The 26,356-nt window shown below is 38.7% G+C and overlaps 3 protein-coding genes across 4 annotated transcripts; 2 read left to right on the top strand and 1 right to left on the bottom strand.

Moving 5' to 3' along the window:
• On the bottom strand, window positions 1-1,015 carry LOC121514435 (endonuclease domain-containing 1 protein-like). Its single transcript, XM_041794542.1, has 2 exons — window positions 722-1,015; window positions 1-609 (listed from the first exon to the last, which is right to left on the bottom strand). Exons 1-2 carry the CDS (start codon window positions 1,013-1,015, stop codon window positions 1-3), a joined length of 903 nt encoding a protein of 300 aa, XP_041650476.1.
• Window positions 1,016-6,512: 5,497 nt separating this feature from the next.
• Window positions 6,513-7,907, top strand: aplnr2 (apelin receptor 2). The gene has a single exon (XM_041794540.1). The coding sequence runs from the start codon at window positions 6,513-6,515 to the stop codon at window positions 7,905-7,907; it is 1,395 nt and encodes a 464-aa protein (XP_041650474.1).
• Window positions 7,908-14,046: 6,139 nt separating this feature from the next.
• On the top strand, window positions 14,047-26,238 carry hdac10 (histone deacetylase 10). 2 transcript variants are annotated; one of them, XM_041796434.1, is made up of 20 exons: window positions 14,047-14,185; window positions 15,112-15,246; window positions 15,329-15,425; window positions 15,534-15,631; window positions 17,513-17,617; window positions 17,705-17,773; window positions 17,869-17,995; window positions 18,419-18,484; window positions 18,574-18,633; window positions 19,587-19,676; window positions 19,928-20,034; window positions 20,122-20,189; window positions 20,449-20,689; window positions 20,785-20,875; window positions 21,005-21,090; window positions 22,612-22,668; window positions 22,775-22,856; window positions 24,102-24,290; window positions 24,390-24,549; window positions 24,687-26,238. In XM_041796434.1, the coding sequence occupies exons 1-20, from the start codon at window positions 14,118-14,120 to the stop codon at window positions 24,716-24,718; spliced, it is 2,028 nt and encodes a 675-aa protein (XP_041652368.1). In that variant the 5' UTR covers window positions 14,047-14,117; the 3' UTR covers window positions 24,719-26,238. The 2 variants fall into 2 exon arrangements, with proteins under 2 accessions (XP_041652368.1, XP_041652369.1); XM_041796435.1 differs by lacking the exon at window positions 14,047-14,185 and adding an exon at window positions 14,222-14,343.
• Window positions 26,239-26,356: the final 118 nt, after the last annotated feature.

The following is a 26,356-nucleotide window of genomic DNA, read 5'->3' as shown; positions in this document are numbered from 1 at the left end:
TTATTTAGACAGGTGCAGTGCGCTGTTGTCACTTCCTGGAGGCACACAGTTGTCATAAAAGAGCTGAAAAGTGCTTTCAACATAAGTCACCTTCTTCAGAAAGTCCTCCAGCTGCTGCACCGTCATCTCTTGGACTCTGTTGTTCTCCCTGTAGTTGAGCCCGTAAGCAGCAAATGCTGGAAACTTCGACCGCTCTGAGTAAGGAGCGTTGTGGTCAAAATCAATGCAGCAGTAGGCCGACCAGAGGTAGGTGGGGATGCCCACACGGTTGATGTTGTGTCGGCGGATGGTGTGCCCCGAGGTGGTGACCCCTGTTACGACGTAGGCCGTGCCCCTGCAGTAGTTATTGAGGCGTTTTCTGATGGTGTGCTCGTGTTTTTTCCAGGGGCCGATGTTGAATTCTCTGACCTGCGGGACCACATTTGTGAGGGTATATGTGGCTGCCTTGTCGAAAGGGTGGGCCTGGTGCTCATCTGGATTCAGCTGACCACGTTCGTATATGACACTGTTGGAGTAGTCCTCCAGCACGGCCTGAGCGTCCTCGAAACTCCTGTGAAGATCTTCAGAGGGAAGTTCCTGCATCTCTCTGGAGCCTGATTTCAAGGAGAGCTGTCAAAAGAAAAGTCTAAATTAAGACCTAATTTCTCCAGAGCTTCTCAAATAATAACCACCAAACTGAAGTGGAAAGAAGTGAGAAACAGCAGCTCCTTCAGCTTCCTACCTGTGGTTCATACATCCAAGGCACGTCAGCCTTCTTGAAGCCATCCGAACGCTTGAAGGTGTACGCAGAGTAAACAGGAATGTGGCTTACGGTGTCATACAAGGTGAAGAATCGTGGGTGTCCCGCGTAGAACTGGCAGATCTTCTTTAAAGGCTTCTCCTCCAACCCTCGAGGTGGTGTGCCCATGTAGAGGAACTGTTTACACTCTGGGGAGATGTTTTCCTGCACCTCTGCTCTGGCCATCACAATGACAAGAAAGTAGAATATAAGTCGATCTGGTCTGGAGACGATCATGATGGAATTTTGCAGGATGTCTCCACTGTGCATGAAATCCCTCTGAAGTGTCGTCCTACTGTGCAGACTTTGTCTCCTTTGTGCTTCATAGCATAGTAGTCATATTATGCAAAGTCTTATCTTTTACCTTTACAAGTAGCCAAACTATGACATGTTATAAATGGCAGCAGTCAGAGGAAAGTCTGGAGAGCTTATGTGGTACATTTTTGATGTGTTAAAAATACAACTTGAAAGGAAAGTGGTAAAGAAAAAAACAAAAATTATTAAGAGTCATAAGTTTATCTTTAACAAGCTAAAAAGTTCTGGTTTGTGTAAGGTATAATCATGGCTATTACACTTAGGTGCAACTATACACCTACTTAACACCCTACAGTAAATACTATTAAGGTGAGCTGAAATTTACAATCTGCACTCTGTTATTGAACATGCTACACATACGTAGCTCATGAAAAAAAACACATGCACAAACAGGACCACTAATGGAGTGATTGTCAGAGGAATGGGCTGGAAATGACAGTCAGAGCCACCAGGGTTTTCATGCCCTGCTCAAGGATAGTGCTCAGAAAGAGACCTGAAAAGACCAATTTCCACACACAGAGTTCTGGCAAGCTGCCATTATTTTTGAGATCAGTTGATCTCACGCAAGCCCTCATCAGCTGATGGCCATCTGATTCGCTGTATTTGCTAATAGCACTCATGCTTCCATATTTAAACTGGCTATGCTTTGCTGCTCCCTCTGCAAACTCCTTTTGCGACCCTCCTCCACCCCAGCTCCTCTTTTCACTTTATCTGACTTAATAACATTCTGCTGTAACTGATGCCTGCTTTGCTCTGGGGCTTATCTCTGCGTCTGCTTTCCTTGTAAGCACAGGAAGAGTGGGAACATGTGCTGTTCCTGCTTGATGCTTAGGCTTGTGGAAGTGCAGGGGGGATCCCAGAACAGCCACACAGCCAAAAGCAATGAGAGCAAATTAATAAGTGCTTATAAAGAGAATTTATAAACTGCAAATTATTTGTGTTTCAACAAAGGTTTCAGTGTACTGAGCTACAGCCACCCATTGTAGACACTAGACAAAAAGGCATGAAGATCAGAGAACGATGCATATCCAGGTATACTCTTTTTCTTCCTTTATCAAACATTAGTTGGTGATCAGTTGTGCATGTGTTCAGAGAGCAGGTAGGGTTTGGCCATGTTGCAGAGCTACGACCCTGTCATGTTCCACATCCTTCCCTCCTATGACGCTCAGCAGTTTTCCTCTCAACAATGACACATTTGTATTTACTCTGCCTTTTTTTGTAGCTTTATACATGTTTGCCTGCCTGTAAGTTTGAGTGTTCACCCTCACGTTGTCGTGGGAGAAAAGACTGAGGAATGTCCTTTGGAAACATCTTGTTTCCATAACAACAGGTTGATGACAGCATGACCCCCTGTCCCTGTGGAAACAAACACTTCCTGTTTACTATTCGAACATCTCCCCTGTTTACATGCTGACCTCGTACTGGCCCACGGTATCTCTCTCTTCGTCCATTTAGCTATCTATTGTCTATGTTTATATCACATTGAAACGGTCCTTAAACCTCAACTGACATAATTATATCTCTGAAATTGGATTGCTGGAGCTACAGGAATGTGAACAAGTGTTGTCACTGTGTGCTGAGATAACATCTTTTATAATAACTTTTTAAACTCCAGGCCCGGGATTATAATATACCACCTCAGAAATGAAATATCTCCACTTTTAAATCCTTAGGGTCTCAATAGACATGCATTGGCTTTGTCAGCCACTTTTGATTAACTAGCCATATGCCTCAAGACAGAGATTATTCATTTATTTTTAGGCAGCACACTTGACTTGAAGATTTCTTCTCAATTTGTTTAAAAAAACAATCTCTTTTGACATTGTATTCAAATACATGTACTTTATTTGTACATCAAATCATGTCTTTATAGTTCTTGTTCCCTTTGGAGCAGCCATGCTAGACTAGAAAAGGGCCTTCCCCAACTGTTGCTACAAAGTTGGAAGCATAGCATTGTCCAAAATGTCTTGGTATGCCAAAGCATTAGAGAGACAAACCCTGAAAAACACAATGCAGACTGTCAGGTAACGTTCTCCCTGAATCTGACACACCCAGACTCACCTATTTGACTGTCAAAGATGGAAGCATGATTGGTCACTCCTCAGAACATATTTCCTCTGCTCTACAGTCCAGTGTTGGTGTGCTTTACACCACTCCATCTGACACTTGGACATTGGACTTTATGATGAGGCTTGCCTGCAGCTACTCGGCCATGGAAACATTTTTATGCTTACATTCATGCCAGTGGAAGTTTTCAATATGGAATCAATGGATTGTCGGCCACTTTTAACAGCTGTTGATCCTGTTCTGGGATTTTACGTGGTCTTCCGCTATGTGGCTGAGTTGCTGTTGTTCCTAAACGCTTCCACTTTTGAACAATATCACTTACATTTGACTGTGGAATATCAAGCAGGGAGGAAATGTCATGACTGCAAAGGTGGCATCCATCACAGTACCACACTTGAAGTCACTTAGCTCTTCAGAACGACCCATTTTGTATTACAAATGTTTGCAAATAGAGACTGCATGGCTAGGTGCTTGATTTTATACACCCGTGGAAACAGGTCTGATTGAATTAATTCAACAATTAACAATGTTTGGTGTGGCCAAACATTTTTGTCCAAATAGTGTACATCTAGAGGCGTTGAAATTAGTTAAGAGCTGTCAAAATGGTAATTGACTCCACCAAGAATCTGCAAACCTGCAAATCTGGAAAATGCAAAACATAAGTACAATGAAACAACTTTTTTAAGTCTTTCATTGTTGTTTATCAGCAACTTTTTTTGTAAAGAGAAAACAGAGTTGTGGGTTTAGATCCAAATGATTGCAAAAAATTCATATTAATCTTTCAGACAACATTTTTAGACATAAAAGGGTTCAGAAACCTTTTTAAACCATGTCCACTTGAGCCTGCTTCACACACTGCCTCCCTTCTATTGGTCTGCCTGTGAATGTGAGGGCAGTTAGCTGTCTTTTAAGCTCTGTGTGGTTTGTTCCGTTTGACAACTGAACACACTCTGTGTTTGAATATGAGACACCCAGAGAGGAGAGATTGTGTTTGTGTTTGCATGCATAGAGGGGGGAATCTGTTTGTGTGTCTCGGGTTTGTGCGTGTTTGTGGGGGGAAGGATGGGTGGTGTTATTGTGTCTCTCTTGGGAGGTGTATGTGTTTGTATTGGGGGTGTTTGCAGGTCCTGTAACTCTCTGCTGGGGTGGTCCGGTCTGAGAACAAGGGAAAGGAGGGTTTGCGGACGTGTGAGTGGGATTGCTATATATTTGGGTTTAAGAGAAAGACACACCTTCAGCTGACGGAGATGTTCAGACTGAGAGAGAAAGTGAGAGGAAGGAGGACAGAGGATGAAATTTACTCCACGGTGTTTTTTCACACATGAAGAAGCCTGAGGTAAGTGACTTGTGAGTTTTATCATAATCCCTCTCAGTGCCGTGTTCTCATGTAGGATAGCAACGATGCAACATGTATAGAATATAAAATACGGCTTGATAAAGCTCTTTAGCTGGTAACAAAACAGTCTGATATCAAACCTTATACCTACCTAATGAGCCATAAAAACAAAGAGAATCATGAACATAAAGACTGACTATTGTTCTTTTTAATGCCTGAAACTACTGATGTGGGGAAGGTGTCATTTATGTTAAAGATTCATGATGACAGATTGGACTTCAACATTCATAATAACATGCTATTTGTATTAACAAGAAAGCTGTATTAGATAAGCATGGGTAGCCTATGGTTATGTTGGTGCAAGGCTTAAAATGGGCAGCCTGTGCTTCCTTGACTCTAATTAGCTTAACTCTCAATGTACAGGAATTTAAATGTAAAAATAAAAGAAACTGAAATAGCTTTACAAGTTAAGGTTTAAATATGTGCAAGGTCTTGTTAGGTATTTTTACTACCAGTTGTACATTGATGGTATGGTTGCAAGGTGTGCAAAGGGTGCAAGAATGCTGACTCAAATAGTATTAAATATGCAAGGATGTGGACAGATTTACATGAGACAGTAAAATTTAGATAGGTTACATGAACAAGTCAAAATCTGCGTATGAGGTGAGGCCTTTACCACAGTGAGCTTTCTTACAGCATCTAAATTACAATAAGGCAGTAAGCAGACGAAGCCAAAAGAGGTACAACTCTGTCCATGAGGGAGCACCTACAGATCTTGAGTGCACAGCATGCACTTTGCCACAGGGGACCCTCAATCAAAATAGCAACAAAAAATGACGAGTAGAGACAAACTGCTGAGCTCTGTCCACCTCTGCATTTTACTTCTATTTCAAACTGAGGACTCTGTTATTTAAAAACAGCACTCTGTACCGTTAATTACTAAAAAGTAAATGATTTTGTTTCATGGTTGAGTTTCACATGATGCAGAAGAACTGTTAATAGTGGCCTTCTGGGATTGCTTTCTCTCCAAACCTATAAGTGCACTTTCAGCTGCTTTTCCCCTCATTATGAGAAGCCCATCTATGAAACAACAATATTATTTTACTACTTATAAAATGCACTGTATGGAATGCACAATTCAATGAGCAGCATCCTCAATTCAAAACATAAAGTGAGCTGTGGAGGTGGGCAAAGCTGAGCAGAACATCTGGTCTCTACTCAACCTGGAAATGCCTAGTGGGGATGCAGCATTACATTGGGGGATGGAGTCCACCCGTCACGGGGCGCGCTTGCAACTGATGATCCGTCACGATTAAGTAGAACAAAATATTGCAAAAATCCACTAGGAAAAATGACCAAAAGAACTCCAACAACAATAGAGACTATCTCTTTCTTCAAATAGTGGTAAAGGTGTAAAAGCTTTGTTTAAATGTTTAAAAGTATCTGTCTGAAAGGGGTAAAATAGTTTTTTAAGTTGATTTTAGCGTGCGATTTGAACTCAGACTGTTTCAGAGCTGAGTGTTCCTTTAAGTGTTTTATTGCATGGCCTCACTGTACAGTCTTTGCATTTTACGGCCCATCTGTAAAGACATTTGTAATGTAACAACCTGGAGGTATATATATTCATAAAAGAGCAGGGTCTAAACATAATCATGGATAAAAACACTGTAATTTCACACAGACAAACAGTTTACATACACCTCTGACATTCTGTAGCTGTTTGTTAAATGTTTACAACATCCCCAGTCAGATAAGTCCAAAATTCCTGACTAAATACCTGAAATAACACGTGTGTGGTTTTACTCTGACTTTTCATTAGACGCAGTGCATGTGCAGTTACTTTGTTTAAGAATCTTACTGTGTTTTGCTGGATTTTCAGACCCTCCCAGACAAAGGACCGAGGACATTTGGGCCCTGAAGTTACATGAAGGTTTCTACCAGTTGAAGAGCTTCGACCTTTGGAACCTTCAGTGTTTTTAATGGCTCATGAATAATAACTGAGGAAAGGACATCAAGATGTCACACCTCCTCACCTCCCCCTCTCCTTCTCCCCCTTCCTTTCCTCTATGCGATTACAGCGACTGGTCTCCCTCCTTCTCCATCATCCCCGCCATCTACCTGCTGGCCTTTTTTGTTGGGTGCCTCGGTAATGGTTTGGTGCTATGGGCCTACCTGGACCGACCTGATGGGAGAGGAGTGAGATCAGGAGGACGGTTCTGTTGCTCTAATTCATCCCTGGAGAAAAACAAGGACAACTGTGGATCTTCTTCAGGAAAAAGCTACAGACCCTCCTCCCACTCCTCCTCCACTTCCTCTTCCTCTTACCCTCCCTCCATCCCTCGTCCTTCCCGCTCCCTGACAGACTCTCTGATAGCCAGTTTAGCCTTGGCTGACCTCTGCTTCCTCGTGACTCTCCCTTTGTGGGCAGTCTACACTGCCCTGGGCTACCACTGGCCTTTTGGACAACCGCTCTGCCAAATCAGCAGCTTCCTCACTGCCCTCAACATGTACGCCAGCGTGTTCAGCCTGAGCATGCTCAGTGTGGAGCGCTACTGGGTTCTGACTGGACGGCGGCACTCCAGCCACCATCACGTCCGGCAGAGGTGCCCAAGCAGGGCTCTGTGGATCCTTGGAGGGGTGTGGGTGCTAGCTGGGGTGCTTGCACTTCCTGGTTTGCTGCTGCGCTCTGTCAAAGAGGTGGAGCTAGAATCTGAGGATGACTGGCAGCTTGAAGAGACCCCTCCTGCTGACTCTGGATCAGTCTTCCTCTCCTGTCAGATGGATTACTCCATGCTGATTGGAGCAGAGGTGGAGGAGACAAAAAGAGAGAGAGTAGAGATGATGTGGGCAGCGGCCTTGAGTTTTAAATCAACTCTAATTGGCTTCCTGCTTCCTCTTGTCATCCTGCTGGTCTGTTACTGCTCATTAGCCCATCTCCTCAGCAGACATTTTGGAAAGGGTCCTCGTCCTGACCGCAGGCGCCAACGTAGACTCCTCAGAGTCATCGTGTCGCTAGTCCTGGCCTTCTTCCTCTGCTGGCTGCCTCTGCATGTTAACAAGACTGTCTCCATGCTGCTGGAGTTTGGCTTCGTCCCCTACTCCTGCTCTTTAGATCAGATTCTACTGGCTGCTCAGCCGTACGTCACCTGTTTAGCCTACCTTAACTCCTGCCTCAACCCCCTTCTGTACGCAGCCTGTGACCCCACATTCAGGAAGAGGTGCAGAGGAGCTCTGTTCATGATGTGCAGGAGGAGGAAAGAGGGCAAAGAGGGAAAGGAGGAGGGAGGAGAGGAAGGGAAAGAGGAGAGGAGTTCAGCCTTTCCCACGAGAACACAGGAGGAGGAAACAGCAAGGACAGAGGGAGAAGGGAGGGAAGAGGTGCAGGAGGTGGGGTGCGAGGAGGCCACGTGAATCAGGACTCATCATCTGAAGTCAAAACAACTTCAAGTGAGGAGCTTAGAAATTAAGCAGCAATATCAGCAAAAGACTGCACTCCAAAGAGTCCTATACTGTAAACAAACTGATATTGATATGTTAAATAAAGGTTCGTGAGACTATGGACATTATTTCCTGCCTCTGTTTCCCACAGACAGATGGCATCACTTACATAAAGATATCTGAGCTCAGAAACAGTCGCTGGATGAACCAAATGTTCTCATGGAATCTGATCTGTTTTTTAAAGTTTTGTACTTGATATATGCTCTGAGATGTTTATTGAATTTCCCTGCACTGTTGTTTTTCTAATAAAGGGTCAGGCAAACTATTCACTCTCATAACTGCTGAAAAATAAAGGCCTAAGAGGTCAAAGTTTCAATGCTTTGATACTTTTATCACATGTTCTGAATACAAATTATGGTCAGTAATATCTGTTTTTTCTCTTTAATGTCAAAGTAAAAACATATCTCTACAAAGTTATGACGATCAAATAAAATTATGTAATGTAAAATAAGTGGCTGCATTCAGGGGCGTCGCCAGACCCCCTTTACTGGGGCACATGTTCCACTATCAGGGGCGGACTGGCCATCGGGAGCAGGGCCGGTTCTTGGCATAGGCATATAGGCGGTTGCCTAGGGCGCCATGGTGTGTGTGTGTGTGTGTGGGGGGGGGGGGGGTGCCTTCATGAGCCCTGAACACAAAATTGCATTCGCTAAACCCAAAGTGGCTTGGCTTCAGCTAGCTACAACTTTCATTTAAGTCATGCTCACAACTCCCTCCACGACCGCCACTCAGCTGTGTCTATCCACTGCTAGCCCCAGCATGTCTAAAACAATCAGGTTGACACTTTTCACCAAAGAAGGCTACACTGTCTCCTTAGCTAATCCCACAATGTGTCACGGCAAAAATGCCCACGGATTAAAGGCGTTTCAACAATCCTATTTAGTGTCACTGATTCTCTTTTTTTCATAAACGGCCACTCTCATAACTACACGAGGACAGAACATGGCTATTTTACAACTGGACCTATCAGCAAGTTTACTCATATCAGACATATCTTGACATTGAATTTTAACACATCTATGTAGAGCAGTGTTACTCAACCCTGCTCAACCAAAGAGCCAAATTGTTGAAAAATATCGTTGCAACAGCCACAATCTAAGTGATGAAAAGTGGCAAAAAGGGTTTAAGTGGCAATAAAAATGAGTTAGAAGTGGCAAAATGGCCAAAAATGGGGACAAAATAGGCATAAAAAGGCAAAAACAAGAAGAAAACATGGAAAAAATGGCTGAGAAGTGACAGCAAATGAGTTACAGGTGACAAAAATGGTCAAAAAGCAGCAAAAATGAATGAAAAGTGGCCACACACTGTGGGGGACCAAAAATGACAAAAGTAAAAATAAGTAAATAAATGTAGAAATAAATACAGAAATAATTATGGATAAAAAAAATAAATGAATAAATAAAGGAATTTTTAAAAAAGCGAAAGTGTCGAAATATATATGTATTTATTTGTCTTTTTTGACATGCATGACTCATTTATTTATTTATATGCTTATATATTTGTTTATTTTCATATTTCTGTATTTATTTCTTCATTTTTACTTTTAAGTGCATTTATTTATTTACATATGTGTACAGGTCTTGAAAGTGCACTTCATTGAAATGAACAAGGTGGTTAAAAAGTCTTTGAAAATGTTAAAGTTGTTTTTGTGTAAATTCATGTGTATTTTGAATAAGGAAAAGTCACTGAATGAACCACTGTCTGTTGAGCTAATGTGCTATACTCAGTTTGTCCAGGAGATGGTGCTCTGCACACACAGCGACAAGAAGTCTTGTTCTGGCTAAGGGTGAAAGAGCCAGGAAGCGATGAAGACGTCAGATCAAGAATGCAAGGGGACTTAAGGACAGTATCAGGAGAAAAGCGGTATTTCTGTTTTGCAGAAAAGGGACAGAAAGCACAGGTTTTTTCTACAAGAGACACATTCTAGTGAAGAGGATTCAACCTTTTGGAGTAACCATTGGGGGGGACACAATTCTATGCAGCCATGGAACCAACAAGTCTGCTGGTGTAGCCATGTGTTTGAACAATTGTCCAGGAAAGCTCATGGATGTCACTGGATCGCTGCCACTTTAAACATGGAAGGAACTGTTATGATTCTTGTCAATGTGTATGGTTATCATGGAGAATACAGAAACAGAGACTTACTGAAGCAAATTTCTGACACTATCAGAGAACTAAAAGTTAAATATCCAACTGATAATACTTGAGTTGGCGGGGACTTTAATTCTGTTCCAGATGAATGGTTAGACAGACTCCCAACAAAATACACGGACCCTGAATTGAAGCAAAATATTTCAAATTTTTGCACTGATAATTCCTTAATTTATGTTTGGAGGTATTGTCATCCAAATGAAAGGCAATTTTCATGGATAAGGCCAAATGGAAGTTGCAAATCAAGAATAGTCTTTTGGTTGGTGACACAATCTACACACATCTATATCAGCAGCTGCTACTAATGACCATCATGTAGTAATTATCACATTAAACAGAAATTTCATCCAGACAGAAATACTGGAAGTTTAATGCAAATCATTTAAATGATGAGGGGTATTGTGGTATGGTGAGGAAAACATTATCCTCTATTATGACAAATGATGAGATTAATTCCTATGTGAAAAAATGGGAATTTTTTAAAATACAAAGTGAGAGAATATTCTATTACTTATGGTAAGAGAATTTGTTAAAGGCAAAAAGAATTGGAAAGAAAAATGATAAACGACATCAATGATTGTTGTAGAAGGAGTTTGTTAATAGATGCTAATAGAGAAGAACTGATGAATTTACAAGCAAAGCTGGATGAATTATTTCTAAATAAAACATGAGGTGCATTTGTCAGGTCCAGAGATGAATGGATTGAGGAGGGGGACAAAAATAGTTCTTATTTCAGTAGGTTAGAAAAAACAAGACAGAGAAACAATGCCATTACGACACTAAATATAAATAATGCAATTATAAATAACCCTCAAGAAATATCAAATGAAATGTTTAAATCTCAAGACTTTTTTGATAAAGTTACACAATTTATCCAACAAATTGATATAGAATTTAAGGAGACGTGACTCAGATTTAACAATTGAAGAGCTTGATGCTGCTATAAAGAAAATGGCTCTGGGAAAATGACCAGGTCAAGAGGGTCTTACAACTAACTTCTATCAGTTTTTTTGGCCTGAAATTAGAATCTGACCTGAAAGTTAAAATGGTTGCAGACTTTTATGAATTATAAGCAAAATGTATGGTTTACTTTACCTTCATGTGTTTTTGAAAAGGTTGGTGGAATTAAATTTCTATTAAGATGTGATTTTGATCCCTTAAAATGACCTCTTCAGTTATCAGACTTTCATATACAGGTATTACGGTATGAGAAAATGCTTTACAAGCATAAGTTTAGTCTGCATAAAGCCATCATCTGAAACAACAGGTATATTTTGCATAAAAGAAAATCTTTATTTTATAAAGATTGGATGGAAGAAGGTGTTTGGGCTGTAATACATTTAATGGATAAAGATGTAAATATGTTAAGTTATGTTGCTTTTACACTCAAATTCAATATAAACTGTTCATGCAAACAGTATTCAATAGTAATCAACGCTGTTCCTTTAGTCCTGATTAATTTGATTCGAGAAACTCTGAAATATTCTTCTGTAACACCTGTACTTGACAGTCTTAATATTGAGGAATATGATTTCTTAGAAAGTTAGTGTAATAAGAAAATTTTGAGATGTCTTATCACAAAGGAATCCTTTCCTTTTCCAGTGAAAAGAAATGTCACTTTTCAGGTATTCTCAGAACTAGATTTGGTCTAACTAAGGACTAGATATGTTTCTTTTCCATTGTTACCAAAGATGAAAGAAGTTCACTTTAAGACTATTAATGATATCTAGCCATGTAATGAATTCTTAAGAAGATGGTTTCATATAGATAATAATGAATGTATGTTTTGTCACGTAGATATTGAAACTTGGGAACATCTGTTTTATGATTGTAATGCTGTCAAGATTTTTTGGGACAGAATTCATGAATGGCTAAACACAAAATACATAATACCTGGTTTTGATTACCATGTAGTCAAATTTGGAATCTTTATAAAGGATAAAGCTGTTGAATTTTATGTAATAATATTTTAATTATAGGTAAAATCTATATCCACAAATGTAGATTCTTTAAAGCAGGGGTGTCAAACTCAATCACAGCAGGGGCCGGATTCTGGATTCAGGACTAACCTGAGGGCCTAACAGGGTCACCTTTTAAACCATAAACTAGTGTCAACGTTGCTTCACTAGTAGCAAAATAAGGAAAATTTAACGTAGCACTGATGATAAACATGACATTTAAAAAGTTGAAAAAATAAGCTTAAAGGCTCACAACCTGAGAAAAGTAAATTTATTAGTTCAAAAAGGTCAAAACATGAAATTGTAATTGAAAAACAATGTTTTTTAAAGTCAAATATATTAGAAAGAAAGTCAAAATCACAAGTTTATATGTCAAAATATGAAATAAAATTTGTAATCATGAAATTAAATGTCAAATGTGATTCAAAATTTTAAATTGTGAGTCTAAAAGGTCAAACTATGGGATTATGACGACAAAGTTTGGAATTGAAAATATGAGATAAAATACAAAAAAAAAAAATGGTTTAAAAGGTCAAAATATCACTTAAAAATTATAATCGTGAATCTTAAAGCACAAAATATTACATCAGAAGTCAAAATTATGAGTTGAAATTCTCAAAGTATGAAATTAAAAGGTCAAAATCCTAAATTTGAGTCCTAATTGTGAGATGCTAAATTGAAAATGTGAGATGCTAAAACACAAATTAATTTCTTTTCCCACATTCCTGACTTCTTATCTAAATATTTTTACTCCTTACTTTTTCAGATTTTATGACTTAACAAAGATACCTTCAATCATCCAGGATAAGTTCACATTTTTATACAGACCTCATACTGATGGGCCAGTTATAACAGAAATATGAGATTATCTTGGGGGCCGGATTTGGCCACCGGGCCTTGAGTTTGACACCTGTACTTTAAAGTTACTCCAAATTTTATTGCATTTAAAAATGACCTTCAAATATTTTCTCAGTGCCTCAAGACTCTATGAAATTCTTGCTTTGTATATTAACTGAACCCCTTGTAAATGTTTTCATTTATGTTATTTTATTTCATTTTTGTTATGTTTGCTGTTTGTGCTGCTCGGAGAATTTTGTAGAATGTTTAATGCAAAATTTGCCTGTTTGTTACTTGGAAACTGCCGAATAAAGGATTTGGGAAAAAAACTTCAGAACAAGTTTTTTAAAACAAAAAAACAAAAACAAAAAAAAAAAACATTATTTGTGAATACAAATCTTACAAGCAGATTTATTTCCAAAGACAATCACTTTTGAGACTGAGCAGAATGATATAGTGAACAAACAACAAAAGAAAAGAAAGATAAAAAAAAATTAAAACAAAACAACCACAGAAAGCCAGTTAAAGGGGGAAAGAAAAAAAGCATTCAAATTCCTGAAGGAAAAAGAAAAATTATATTAACAAAACTATTAAAACTATAATAATTTCAATTTCCTGGGGTCTGATCAAAGGAGAAGACTAACAAATGTTCATAAAGACACTGCATTTTTAGCTTTGATACCTTTTGAAGTATTAAAAAATATAGAAAGCTCTTTTAAAAAAGACCAGGAAGTGTGGATTAACATTCAGAAACTTACATTTATGAATAAAATGTTTCGCAAGGATTAAAAGGTTATTAAACAAATTCCAACTTGGAATCTTCCAAAAGCACACCAAGTCTTACATTATTACATGTTAATGTTGACAAAGGCAAGTTTTGGTCAGAAACCCATTTCTGAAACTTTTTCCAAAATAAATCAGAAGTATTACAAGAAAAGAAAAGGTGTTCCTGAGTCAATACCATCTTTGCAGAATGTACATTCATTTGAATCGATATTAAACTTAAGGTGCATAAAATCTCTACATCACAGGTGTCAAACTCTACAGTCTACGCTCTACAGCGTCCTTTATGCAGATTAGTTGGTGACGTCATTTAGCGACTTCTGGCGACTTTTAGCACAGCCAATAGCTACTTTCCTTACTGAGGAGTTGGCAACACTGCACTGGACTAGTCGTAATGAGAATGGAGGGAACAGCACTGATTTACGATGAAGAGATGACCAAATACAAACTGCTCTGGGTCGAGTAAGTAACGCTCGTCAAACATAAGAAAAACTGAAAAAAATCCTCAAACCTTAGTGCATGAAGCTAGCTTGCTAGCTCAGTCGTGTCCCCTTATCATTATCACGTGAGTTTTGAGCCGAAATCGACAACCTATTATGACCCAACATGACCTAAGAAAGGTAATTACGGTTCTTGAACGACTCCATGTATGTATTTCTCTCACTCTCTGCACAAGCGGCAATGTAGCGCATTACCTGGTGTTATGATTTAATATGCGACCCTCTTAAGTGCTGACTTCATCCCCGTTAGTGACTGTCGTAGTTGCGAAAACTGTTTAAAACGCCGTGAATGCAGCTTCGTTCAGTTTTCGATTTATTTCTGTATGAAAATATATTAATTAAATACACCGTTTATAAAAAGCATTTGGTAATGACTCTTAAATTGTCGACATCTGTTGTAACCACGACAACCACTGCCGCATTCGGCTGACAGTCACCAATTAAAATGGTCACGTATTTAACCGTAACACTAGCAACGTCTTTGCAGGCAGTTCAGCATAACTTATCGCCTTAATGAGACTTTATCTCATTTTATTTTTTAGGGTTTGCATAACTGACAATTTTAGCGCATTGCTTACTTCGTGGTTTATTCTGAATGGTCAAAAGCATTTAACGTGCTGTTTGGTTTCGTAGCTGTGTTGGGAGGAACTGAAGATGATGTTCCTTGTTTCTAGTAGTGTCTGTTAGCTGGGAGCGCAGTATTGGCTCATGGCTAAATTTTTTTCTTCTAATTGTTGTTTTTGTAATGTAAAGCTTTTGCACACATTTTGATTTTGCTTTAAGGATGCCTTTACATTTTGCGGTGTTAATTAGATCATTATAAACACAGCTTGAAATTCGAATAAAACACTTATCTAAACTCAACATTGTTTTATTTTTGTTCTCCAGTCCTGCATGTAAGATTGAAGTGCCTGAGCGTCTGGTGGTGAGTTATGAAGCTTTGATCAAAACTGGCCTGGCTGATCGCTGTGTGTCTGTACCTGTGCGTGAGGCCACCGATGCAGACATCCTGCTGGCTCACAGGTCAGTCCTCATGTTTACAGACAGCCCTCACATGGTCCAACTATGCAGCAGCCTCAAATTTAAGCTTTTCTGCACTTAACAGTGAGGAGTACTTGGAGGCAGTGAAGAAGACTCCCTATATGACCCTGGAGGATCTAAAGGAGTTCACCATGCAGTATGGTGACGTCTACTTTCATCCAGTTAGTTTCAGACTTTAAAATCTTGCTAGTTAAATTTCAGCTTGCACTTCTTGAGTCGTTAGTGTTTAAACAAATTCACTAACCATTTATCTCTCTTTCCTGTCCTAGAATATCTATAACTGTGCCAAGCTGGCTGTCGGAGCTGCCCTGCAGCTTGTAGACAGTGTGATGACAGGGAAGGTGAGAAATGGCATGGCTCTGGTCAGGTGAGCTTAACTGTTTTCATATTTTCTCTATTGTTACATTTCAGTCTTTAAAGTCAGTCTAGTTATTAATGAGTTCATAGACATAATAACTTTTCCTCTGACATTCTAGTAAGCATAAATAAATTATCATAAAGCAAGAGAATTTGCGTTCATTTCCAGTTTGATATAAACACAAGATACTTGTGTCCTAGCGGAAGCATAAGCACTCAATAAAGAGACTCAAAATCTCAGTTTCAACCCAGGCTCTGTGCATGCAAGCTGCAGGTAATGACAACACTGATACTACCTACTCTAGCTTATGGCCCCAACTTGACACCAACAGACCAGCTTCCCCATGTTCCAACATTACACATGAAAAACTAACTGAGAAAGGAACACTAAAGAAAATAAGAGTAAAAGTCTGAATAGAGAGCTGAGAAAGCAGACAGGGGAAGCAGAGAGGCTTGCACTACACTGCTGGATCAGGCCATTATTCTACCTCCCCCTACTCCCTCTTTTTTGTTAGGGCAGATTAAAGAGAAAAATAGCAGTTTTCCTCTACCTTTACTTTGGCCCCAAACGGGCATTTTTTCCCCTAATCCAAATCCACTGATTGGCTTTAACTGCTTTATGTAACATCTGCTTTACTGCATTTGGCAGTAAAGTTTTTAGTTATAGGCCTTCATTAAACATTAAAAAAAGAAGGTTTTATGACTCAGCAGTTTAAGGCATATAGGTGTACCTAAAAAAAAAGGAATATCGTAAAAGTTTTTTCCTGTGATTCAGTTCAAAAAGTGAAACTCCATATATTCTAGATAAATCTCCTTGGAAAATAAAAAAATCACTACCTCTGAATATTAGAATATCATAAAACACCAGGCCATAAAGGATTTATTTCACAGAAATGTTGACCTCCTGGAACATACTGCGTATTTATGTACTCAGTAATTTGGGAACACTAGGAAAAAGTCACTTGTATCCCATTTCTTGTACCCGTCTCTGTGTAGTGGCTCTTGATGAAATGACTCCCTGCTCAGTCAGCTCTTTTTGACACTCCCCTAAGTTCTTGAATCTGCTTTGTTTTGACAATATTGCTCTGTTGCTTGCGCACCTTTTCTCACCACACTCTTCCCTTCCAGTCAACTTTCCATGAATATGCTTTGATACAGCCTCTGAGAGCAGCCTGCCCTTTCAGCTGTGACCTTCTGTAGCTTGCCCTCCTTGTGGAAGATGACAATGACTATCTTCAGGACATTTGTCAAGTCAGCAGTCTTCCCCATGGTTGCGATTGTGTGTACTGAACCAAAGTGAGAGAATGAAGATTCAGGAAACCTGTGTAAATAAGACTTTTCTACAATATTACATTTTTGAGGTAGTGGATTTTTTAAGAGCTAAACACTCTAATCATGAAATTAAAACAAATGTCCTGAGGTATTGTATGAGATAAATCTAGAATTTATTGAAGTTTAACTTTTTAAATAATACTACAGGAAAAAAATTAACTTTCAAATGCTATTCTAATTTTTTGAGATGTGCCACTATATAGCTCATACAGCTGATTTTAAAACTAGTTAACAGGATAACTTTGAATAAGCATAAACAATCAATCAGTACAAAATACAAGCTTTACAAAAAATTTCAACATTGAAGTACAAGAACAAGTTCACAAAGACTAAAACAAAAACATAGAAGACCATCTTTAAAGAAAGTAAAGGGAACTCAGGCTGGAGAATGTAGAAATATGAGGGCAGGTCTGAACTGAGAGAACTGTCACATTTAGTCACCTTTAGAATAAAAAGATAGAAATTACAGGTAATAATTGCTTCATAAACCCAAATACTGTATTATTAATACATTTCTTAAGTAGCATTTTGTTAATCTCCTTTCTGTCCTTGTTAACAGACCACCAGGACACCACAGCATGCGCAACGCTGCTAATGGATTCTGTGTGTTCAATAATGTGGCTATAGCAGCTCAGTATGCAAAGCAAACATACGGAGTGAAAAGGTAATACCTTGGATTTGATTGATTCTGAGTTTATTTTAATGGTTGTAGTGAAATTTCTGCATTTCATTTCTGTGTTTGTATTTTCAGGATTTTAATCGTTGACTGGGATGTACATCATGGTCAGGGGGTGCAGTACAGTTTTGAAGATGATCCGAGGTGAGTCCAAATAACGGCGCCCTGATGAAAATCTGTGCTTTTTGCTTATGCTGTTTAAATTCTGATTACTTTTTAAATTCATCTTTCTCCTTCAGTGTGCTGTATTTCTCCTGGCATCGCTATGAGCATCAGAAATTCTGGCCTAATCTAAGAGACTCAGACTACGACAATGTTGGAAAAGAGAAAGGAGCAGGATTCAATATTAATGTGCCCTGGAATAAGGTCAGTGACCTCAGGAAGACTTGTTTACTTTTTTAAATTTGTTAGCCATTTTATAAAAAACACAATGCTGATACAGTCCAAAAAGTTATAGAAGGTAAATAGTTTTTCTACAAATTACACTACTGTATATTTTAATTATTGTCTTTTGACTTCTAAATAAAACATTATATGTTCTGGAAATTATGGATTTTTTTCTCATCATAGGTCAACACAGTCACAGATAAAAAACTGATTTTGTAGCCTACCTTTTATGTCTATTATGTAAAATTTTAATTTATCTTTGATGATTTCAGTCATCAGTCATGTTACATTTTTTCGTATTTTCTTTGTTTATTTCCAGGAATTTTTATGCCATTTATTTGTTTTGTTTACATCTCTGTGTTTGATTGTTTTTGGTAATGAGCACTCATTTTCATATTTCAGGTGGGAATGGAAAACAGCGACTACCTTTCAGTCTTCTGTCACCTCTTTCTGCCTGTTGCATATGAGGTGAGCTGTATTTGGAAAACTAAAAGTTTTTTATACTGTTAGTTAACTTGTTAAGATTATTAATGCGATTGTGTGCTTCTTTGTTGCAGTTTTGCCCAGACTTGGTCCTGGTGTGTGCAGGTTTTGACTCAGCCATCGGTGACCCAGAGGTACTGATTGAATTTAAAGCATTATGTTTAAAACTGTTGTTTTTTTCACTCATACTGTGCTCAGTGGCCAAATAATTAGGTACATCTGTAGATTTAGGTGAAATGGCTCCATCATCAGTAGTAATCTATTAATGGTTTTATTACATTTTATTATTTTGGGCTGCTTTTTATTTCATCGTCACCCTGAACTCATGGTATGTAAATATCACTGCCAGGGGGCTCTCAGTCAAAACAACAACAAAAGATGACAAGAAGAGATGCACTGCTCAGCCCTGTCCCCCTCTGTTTATAAGTTAAGTTTCACTAAACTGTGTGAACACATTAACTTTTTCATGATATTCTTGTAGCTGTAGAAAGCAGTCTTCCTGATTTGTGCTGCAAGCTTCTTGCCAACCATTCAGGAACTGCTCACAGCATCAAGAAAAAAAGGCCACTTTTAAAAGCTTTCTTCCTCATTACATGGAATACATTTGGTTTTTAATGCCTCATACAGTAGTTGTTTATGGAGTCAAACATTTGTGGCTAATATCAAAAAAGATTTACAGAAATCAGATTGAGATTATTGCAGCTCCAAAGTTTAAATTAAATAGTTACATTTTTACCAACTCTGTTAGGAATCAGTCATGTAAGTCATAATTAATGTCACAGTTTTAAATGTATTTTAAGAAGTGGCTGTTTTTGTCCATCTTCTTTAAATCTGGCAGCAGAATATCTGAAGTGCTGTCCAAACAATACAGTTTAGCACACCATCACTAATTCTGATTTCAGCACCAAAAGATGTGCTAATGAATTAAAAATCCACTTTAGAAGAGTAGTTTGTATGAGTCTCTTTTAAACAGGTGTGCTTTATATGATGTACACCTGGTGTATGCAGGGACATTCTGCCATCTTTGCAGATTATACAGACTTTACTGGTTGATCAGAGTGGTTGAGTGGTTCATTTTTATCTTCAGGGTGAAATGTGTGCTAGCCCGGACATCTTTGCCCACCTCACTCACCTGCTGATGAACCTCGCAGGAGGGAAGCTATGTGCTGTCCTGGAGGTAAGTCAGCACAATAATACACATCAGTATAAACACAGGGAACAATCTCATTCATTTATTTGAATTTGGCACCTGACCTCATATGTACACAGTCGATTCTGTTGTTTTTTCCAGCTCAGCATTTTATCTCTTGTATTTTTAAACAACAGTGATAATCCATGGTACTATTCATCTGTGAATGTTGTTTCTAATGCTACTCATGTCTGAGGAATCCTCAGTTGTAAAGATTTTATTGTGTGGATGTTTTCCAGGGTGGATACAACTTGACTTCCCTCCCCCAGTCTGTGTGCCAGACAGTTCAAACTCTGCTCGGAGATCCTTCTCCTCGCCTTGCAAACCTCGATGGTCCATGTGAAAGGTTTGTCCCAGTGTTAGCTAAATGTAATCATCAGACCTTACCTTGTAGATGTGCATTTTATCCCTGTACTTTGTTTTCTCTTCCTAGTGCTCTTGAGTCTCTTCATTGTGTTCGATCAGTTCACAGGCAGTACTGGTCCTGCCTCCAACATGCAGGTGCTGATGATTAAATCAAGCCTTCTATTATCATATCATATAGTTTTAAGCAACTTATCACAGCATGGGGTATAAAAGCACAACACTTTTGAAATCGTCATGGATTTAGACTCACTGAGGGAAATTTGCCTTGATGTTTTTAGCGTTTGCCTGCTTGCAAACATGGAAAAATACAGTCTGTTTAACATAATATTTGGCTATGATATTTTATGCTTGCAGCTGCTAGAGTGTGTTTACTTTTCATAACCTCTTTATCCAGCTGATCTACCCACCTCTGAAATCAGCACAAAGCGCATCAAATTAGCAGCAGAAGAAGAAAAGACAAAAAATGGGCAAGAGGAGAAAACTGTAGAGGAAAAGGTGTGGCCAGAGCCTCCGAAACGTGTTACTCCTCCTATACGCACTGCTGTACTCCTCCCTGATGATGCTACCTGCCCAGATGAATGTAGAAGATTCAGCTCATCAGAAGATCCCGACCCAGAAGTGGTCAACAAACTCAGGTATTGGGCACAGCCTGTAGGAAGAGTTTATTTCTATTGGATTAGTTTGCTTAAATTTAATTTTAATCTTCAACACACTGTTTTTGTTCAATTAGGGAGAATTTCCTCAAAACTACAGATGACACTGATGCGTTAACAACCCTCTCCAGACTTATTGCCCTCGCCGAGAAGATGGAGAAGAACGAGGTACAGTCAGAATAAAATTTATGTTCTGTTTTTTTTATTGGATCCTCTTGTAAATACAGGTTTTTACTATGCTGACCTGCCTGCATGAGCTGCAAGCTAATTTCATTACGTTCAATGACTTCCTCTCAGATCTGCAATGGCTTGGCTCTGGTCCGTGATGTTTCCATGGCGATGATGTGTCTTGTTCAGCATGCTGTATCTTCCCCTAACAGCCGGTATGGCAATGTTGATCTAATTTTTTGTCCTTGTTCTTTCGGGAAGAAAAAAAATGAGACAGATGTTTTTGTTTTTATCACAGAAAAATTCTCTCAAGTTTAAGATTTTGTGGACACATCTACAAGAAAAAATTCCGGTCTTAAAACAAATTAAAGAGTCACTAAGTTTACATGTACAAATTCTAAATGTAGGTTTGGGGCTAGGTGTATGTACAGGAATATTTCATTTAATGGGAAGCAGTAACAACTCCAAAATAACACTTAAACACAACCCCCTGTAAAAACTGTAACTACAGTTTTACATTAAATAAACATATTAATGTAGTCACTTTTTAAGAGATCCTAAAAAGCCATTTCAGGTCTTTAAGCCAGGCAAACTTGGCTCTTTAGTTTTATGTGGACTTGAAAGTGGTTGCTGTCTTTTAAATATAGCAAATATGACTTTACAGCACATTCAGAGAGTATCCTGACCCCCTTTGATCTTTTTGATTTTGTTGTATTTCAGACTGCTGCTACAATTGTTTAAATTCAGTTTTTTCTCTCATTCTACACTAAGTGCCCCATCATGAAAAGGGGAAACAGATTCTTTTTTTAATTTTTGCTAAATTGTTGGAAAGAAAAAAAAACTAAAGCGTCACATTGACATAAGTATTCAGACTCTTTGCAACAACATTTGAAATTTAGCTCAGGAGCAAGATTGAACTGTTTGGCCTCAGTTCTAAATGTTATGTCTGGAGGTATCCAGGCACTGTTCATCACCTGGCCAATACCATCCTAATAGTGAAACATGGTGGTGGCAGCATTATGATATAATATAATATCGTGAGAGTCTGGTCAGGGTTGAGGAAAAGCTGAATGGAGCTATAAAATGGATGTCCACTTACGGTCCCCTTCCAACCTAACTGAGATGTGGGGCTGTGTACAGAATAGTGGCATAAAATCCCCCAGTCCAGGTGTGCAAAGCTTGTTGCATCATATTCAAAAAGACTCAAGGCTGTAATTGCTTTCAAAGGTGCTTCAACTAAATACTGAGTAAAGGGTCTGAATTCTTATGAATACTTACATGATAAAATTGAAAAAAGTGAAAGGGATCTGAATGCTTTCTGAATGTGCTCTAAGTCTTGGATATGGTATGGAAGTATTTGTTTACATAGGGAGATCTATTTTAAGATGTGTGTTTGTCTGTGTGGGTGATTGGTTGTTTTTGGTGTTTAATTTGCTTGTGTTTGCAGTGAAAAAATGAAAAGTGTGCTGTGGTCATCACATCTTGAGTATGTTACATTAATCCAAATAATAAATTCAACCCCAAATATTGATAATAACTGTTTTTATTGACAAAGCAATTGCAGATGAATAGTAATAGAAACCAGCAAAGTAGTACCAATAGATAACCAAATGTTCTTTTAAGACCAAAGGTGTAGTACTTCATAAAAAAAAACTTGATTGTTAAATTTACATGCTTTGAACAAAGGTCATTGTTGTCAGCAATTCAGTCTGATTTCAGATTTACTCCTCATGCAGGGTTCTGGTTGTGTGTGTTGGAGACACAGAATTCCCAAGTTCAGTCTCAAATGATGGGTGAGTGATATTTTCTCCCTCTGAATTTGGACATTAGGATACAAATCTGTACTGTGCAGCTTTCAGCTAATGAGTAATAAGGTAATAAGCATGTCTCCATCTTTAGGAAAATGCTCCTGTTTCAATTCAGCAACAAGAAGTCTGAGGAACAGAAGAGCAAATACAACATAACTGTTGAACTGAAAAAGGTAACATGTTACAGAAGCATAAATTACATTTTAAAGTTTTTGACTTTGTGCACTGAGTGTAGTTCTGTAGTAGGTTGTTATTTAAGCTTACTGTTTTTCTGTCTGTTTTATTGTCTGATGGCTAAGTTCTAATATCAAGTGATTATGCTCAAGCGATTATGGGTGCCTGTTATCACCTGCCAGTGCAAAATATCCAAGTTTTTTAAAATGAATTTTGTTTCACTCATGAACACCCTTATCGTACATTTGACCATTTTATTGCAAAATTGATTTACAGTTTAACTTGGTGGAGAAGGTTCTGCTCAAAAGAGGCTTCTTGGGTTAGTCAAGCAGCATGCTTTAACTTTCCTGGGAGCACATTGCTAGAAACCCACATATGGATAGATACATTAATGACAACGCATACTGAACACAATAAAATTAGTTCAGAAGCAGTTCATCCATAGTAGCATAAATCTTGGTATGAGGGTGGGACAAGCTATAAAGGAGGAGCCTGGGGTGGAGGAGGTTGAGCCTCGCCAGCAGCAGCAGCATGGTACATCAGCATTAATTCAAACAGGTATTAGTGAGAAGTACATTATATTTAAATGGACCACATTCACGCTGGATATCAACCCAGGATGCACACGCGCACTAGGTGAGAAATTGTCAGTTTTCTGTTTAGTAAATACACTTTACAAGGTGCCGCTTTTTTTTTTAACAGAATCCTCATTGAAAAACAAGAAGTTAACAGTAAAGCTGGATGGAGATGGGGAGCACTGGTCTGTAACCATCAAGTACAGCCTACAGCTAGGCTTATACAATGTAGGCTTTGGCTACCAGTTACATGCTCTTACATTGCAAAGTAGCAACAAAAACACAGAAGCTTTCTGGGTATAATATAAAATGCTTCAAAAGTTTTCCATAGTGCGTATGTTTGAGCAAATACTGTTTTGTGGCCCATTTTCACCAAAAACGTGCTAAATTCTGTGGAGAAACCTTATCCATCTGTTATGCTGTATAGCCTAGCTTCCTGGCTCGTACAATCAGCAAGTCCTTCTTAAAGGCACACTGTTCACTGAAATCTCTGGAGGATAATGCAACTACTACTGCTCAACTTATAAATCAACAACTCAATACATACTCGTACAACTCAACTTCAAAAATACTGAAGTATCCCTTTAATAGTTAGTCCAGTCAACACTGTGCGTTACATTAAAACACAGTGTTTATGTGAAATTAAAGTGTTTCTTTGTCCCCCTGCAGGGCTGCACTGAAGTGTCTGGCTTCATACACGCTGTACTAAGCCTCCTCCTACCTCTTGCGTACGAGTACGACCCCACTCTGGTTCTGCTGGTTCGAACGGCACATAGCGGTGTGACTGACAGTATTTGGCAGCAACTCACAGGGCTGCTGCAGGGCCTGGCACAGGGGCACACGCTGGTACTCATGCAGGTGAACACCATTTTAGTCCTTCATAGTTTTGTAACTAAAAGTCTGTCATTCCTTTTGTGGTATGATGGAAGTTTTAATGTCAGGGTTTGTGATCTTTAGGAAGCTGAAAAAGCCTGTGTCAGCCCCACAGCCTCCTCTCTCCTCGGTCACGCTGCTCCCTCTCTGGGGCAGCTAAACGCTCCGCTACTTGAGGATGTGGAGATGATGGAGAGGTTGAGACACAGGCTGCAGGTGGACTGGAAGCTCCTGCAGACTACAGGTGAATTCATGACAGCAGCATTACTCTTGTGTACAGCACATAATCAGACATTCTGGGAGTTTCAATCGAGCTACATCACACTAAGTGAACTTTTTATTTTCTGCAAACTAACTTCAATTTTTTTCCTTTCATCCTAGCTCCAGAAACAGGAGGAGGTGTTGAACACTGAAGATGAATCTGCTCTGTTCAGTGAAGAAATCGGAGGAAGCGCTGAGTTTTTCCACAGGTTTTATTGTCCTAACAGACCTTTTAAAAAAACAAACTGAGCCATAAAATTACATTTCAAGTGTCTTTATATTCAACATTACAACGGCTGTAAAACAGTTGCAAATCAATTTCCTTCTCAATATTTGTTTTATTTCAAATTTATGTCATCAGTACAACACACAGGCAAACAAAACAAATAGGAACAACAGCATAGGCTGGGTAACAACTTTATTTATAACTATTTTCTGTTCAAAAAGGGTGTAGGATGAAGTAAAAACAATCATTTGCTATCATCCTCTTCTTTTAGGCTTGCAGTTGTGTATTTTATTCCATGACAGTATATATTTTATAATGTCTTTATACAAAGTGAAACAATCTTAATGTAGAAATTAATAATTCTAGATTAATGCCTGGAAATATTAACAGCAATATTACTCTCTACATCACGTAAGAGGAAGGGAAAAGCTCAGGTTAAGTTCAAGTACCTCAAGTCTACCTCAGTCTGTTATCATTACTTTACTGTACACTCTATTATTACACACACTTAAACAATCATTAATGGTGCTTTATCTATAAGCCTGTATTAGCTTTTGCTGCTTTGTTTTTTCTACCCTTCTCTTTCTTACTGCATTTACCTTTATCTTAATGTGAGTCTAGTTCTACTCAAAGTTTACAGAAACTTTCTTCTTGTCACTGTTGCTCTGCTAAATGTTGCTTAGTGTAACTAATGCGTGGGAATGTGGGGAAGCAGAAAATCAAAATAAGACATGCATACCCATTTGTGGGTCCTGGGTCCAAAATAACCAATCATAGAGATGCACAAAAGCTCTGCACACCAGGGGTTCCAGTCAGAGGATTATTTAGCTGCAGCAGGCAACATTTTATGGCAACATGCTCTTCCTCACGCTGGCAATAAATCCTCTAACAGGGGCTTCCTGGAGTGCAGACCTTTTTGCTTTTCTATAATGCAGAGAACAGAGTACTATACACGTTTTACAGGTTTTCCATACTTCCTTTCATTAGTTACTGAGTAGAAGTGTTTGGAACACAGACACAGATTCATTTACGCTTAGAAACCATCATTTAGCAAACAGAATCCAAAGGCTTTATTCAACAGAGGAAAAGTAATTCATCTCAGAAGTGTATATTAAACTAAAGAATAAGCACTGCATATTTCATGTGGGAAATTCATCCTTTTTCCATCCCTGTTTGGCATTGGCAGAGAAGACTGATCATATTTCACATGGGTGCAACACAGACTCAGCTCTGCTGCTCATCCCACAAATACATGTTCCTTGCAAATGTGGCACCATTCAAAAGGGAAATAAACAGGCTTTCCATTAGTATAACATTTATTTCCAAGAAGCATTGTGACAACAAAGAAATAATCTACCTAATTCAAATCTACTTACCTTTTGTTGTAATTTTATTTAACACCTACAAAAGTGTTAACTATATGGAGTGTGGACCAATAAAGACACTTTCAACATGTTAAATTGTGAGTGTGTGAGCTTTAAATGTCAATGAGCTGTCTTACTCCGCCCCTGACCACGCCCCTCTCAGGATATGGATGTGGCTCTCCTGATCCTCCTGGGTGGAG

The sequence above is a fragment of the Cheilinus undulatus genome, linkage group 9 (genome assembly GCF_018320785.1).
Source record: "Cheilinus undulatus linkage group 9, ASM1832078v1, whole genome shotgun sequence".
Classification (NCBI taxonomy): Eukaryota; Metazoa; Chordata; class Actinopteri; order Labriformes; family Labridae; genus Cheilinus; species Cheilinus undulatus.
This window is presented reverse-complemented; position numbering and strand designations above follow the sequence as displayed.

Bases quoted from the DNA above. Each gene is read 5' to 3' on its own strand.
- LOC121514435 (XM_041794542.1), bottom strand. From the start codon at position 1,015: ATGATCGTCTCCAGACCAGATCGACTTATATTCTACTTTCTTGTCATT. The intron at 610-721 runs GTAGGAAGCTGA...TTCTTTTGACAG, and splicing joins CTTGGATGTATGAACCACAG to CTCTCCTTGAAATCAGGCTC.
- aplnr2 (XM_041794540.1), top strand. From the start codon at position 6,513: ATGTCACACCTCCTCACCTCCCCCTCTCCTTCTCCCCCTTCCTTTCCT.
- hdac10 (XM_041796434.1), top strand. From the start codon at position 14,118: ATGAGAATGGAGGGAACAGCACTGATTTACGATGAAGAGATGACCAAA. The intron at 18,485-18,573 runs GTGAGCTGTATT...TCTTTGTTGCAG, and splicing joins TTCTGCCTGTTGCATATGAG to TTTTGCCCAGACTTGGTCCT. The intron at 21,091-22,611 runs GTATGGCAATGT...CTCCTCATGCAG, and splicing joins GTATCTTCCCCTAACAGCCG to GGTTCTGGTTGTGTGTGTTG.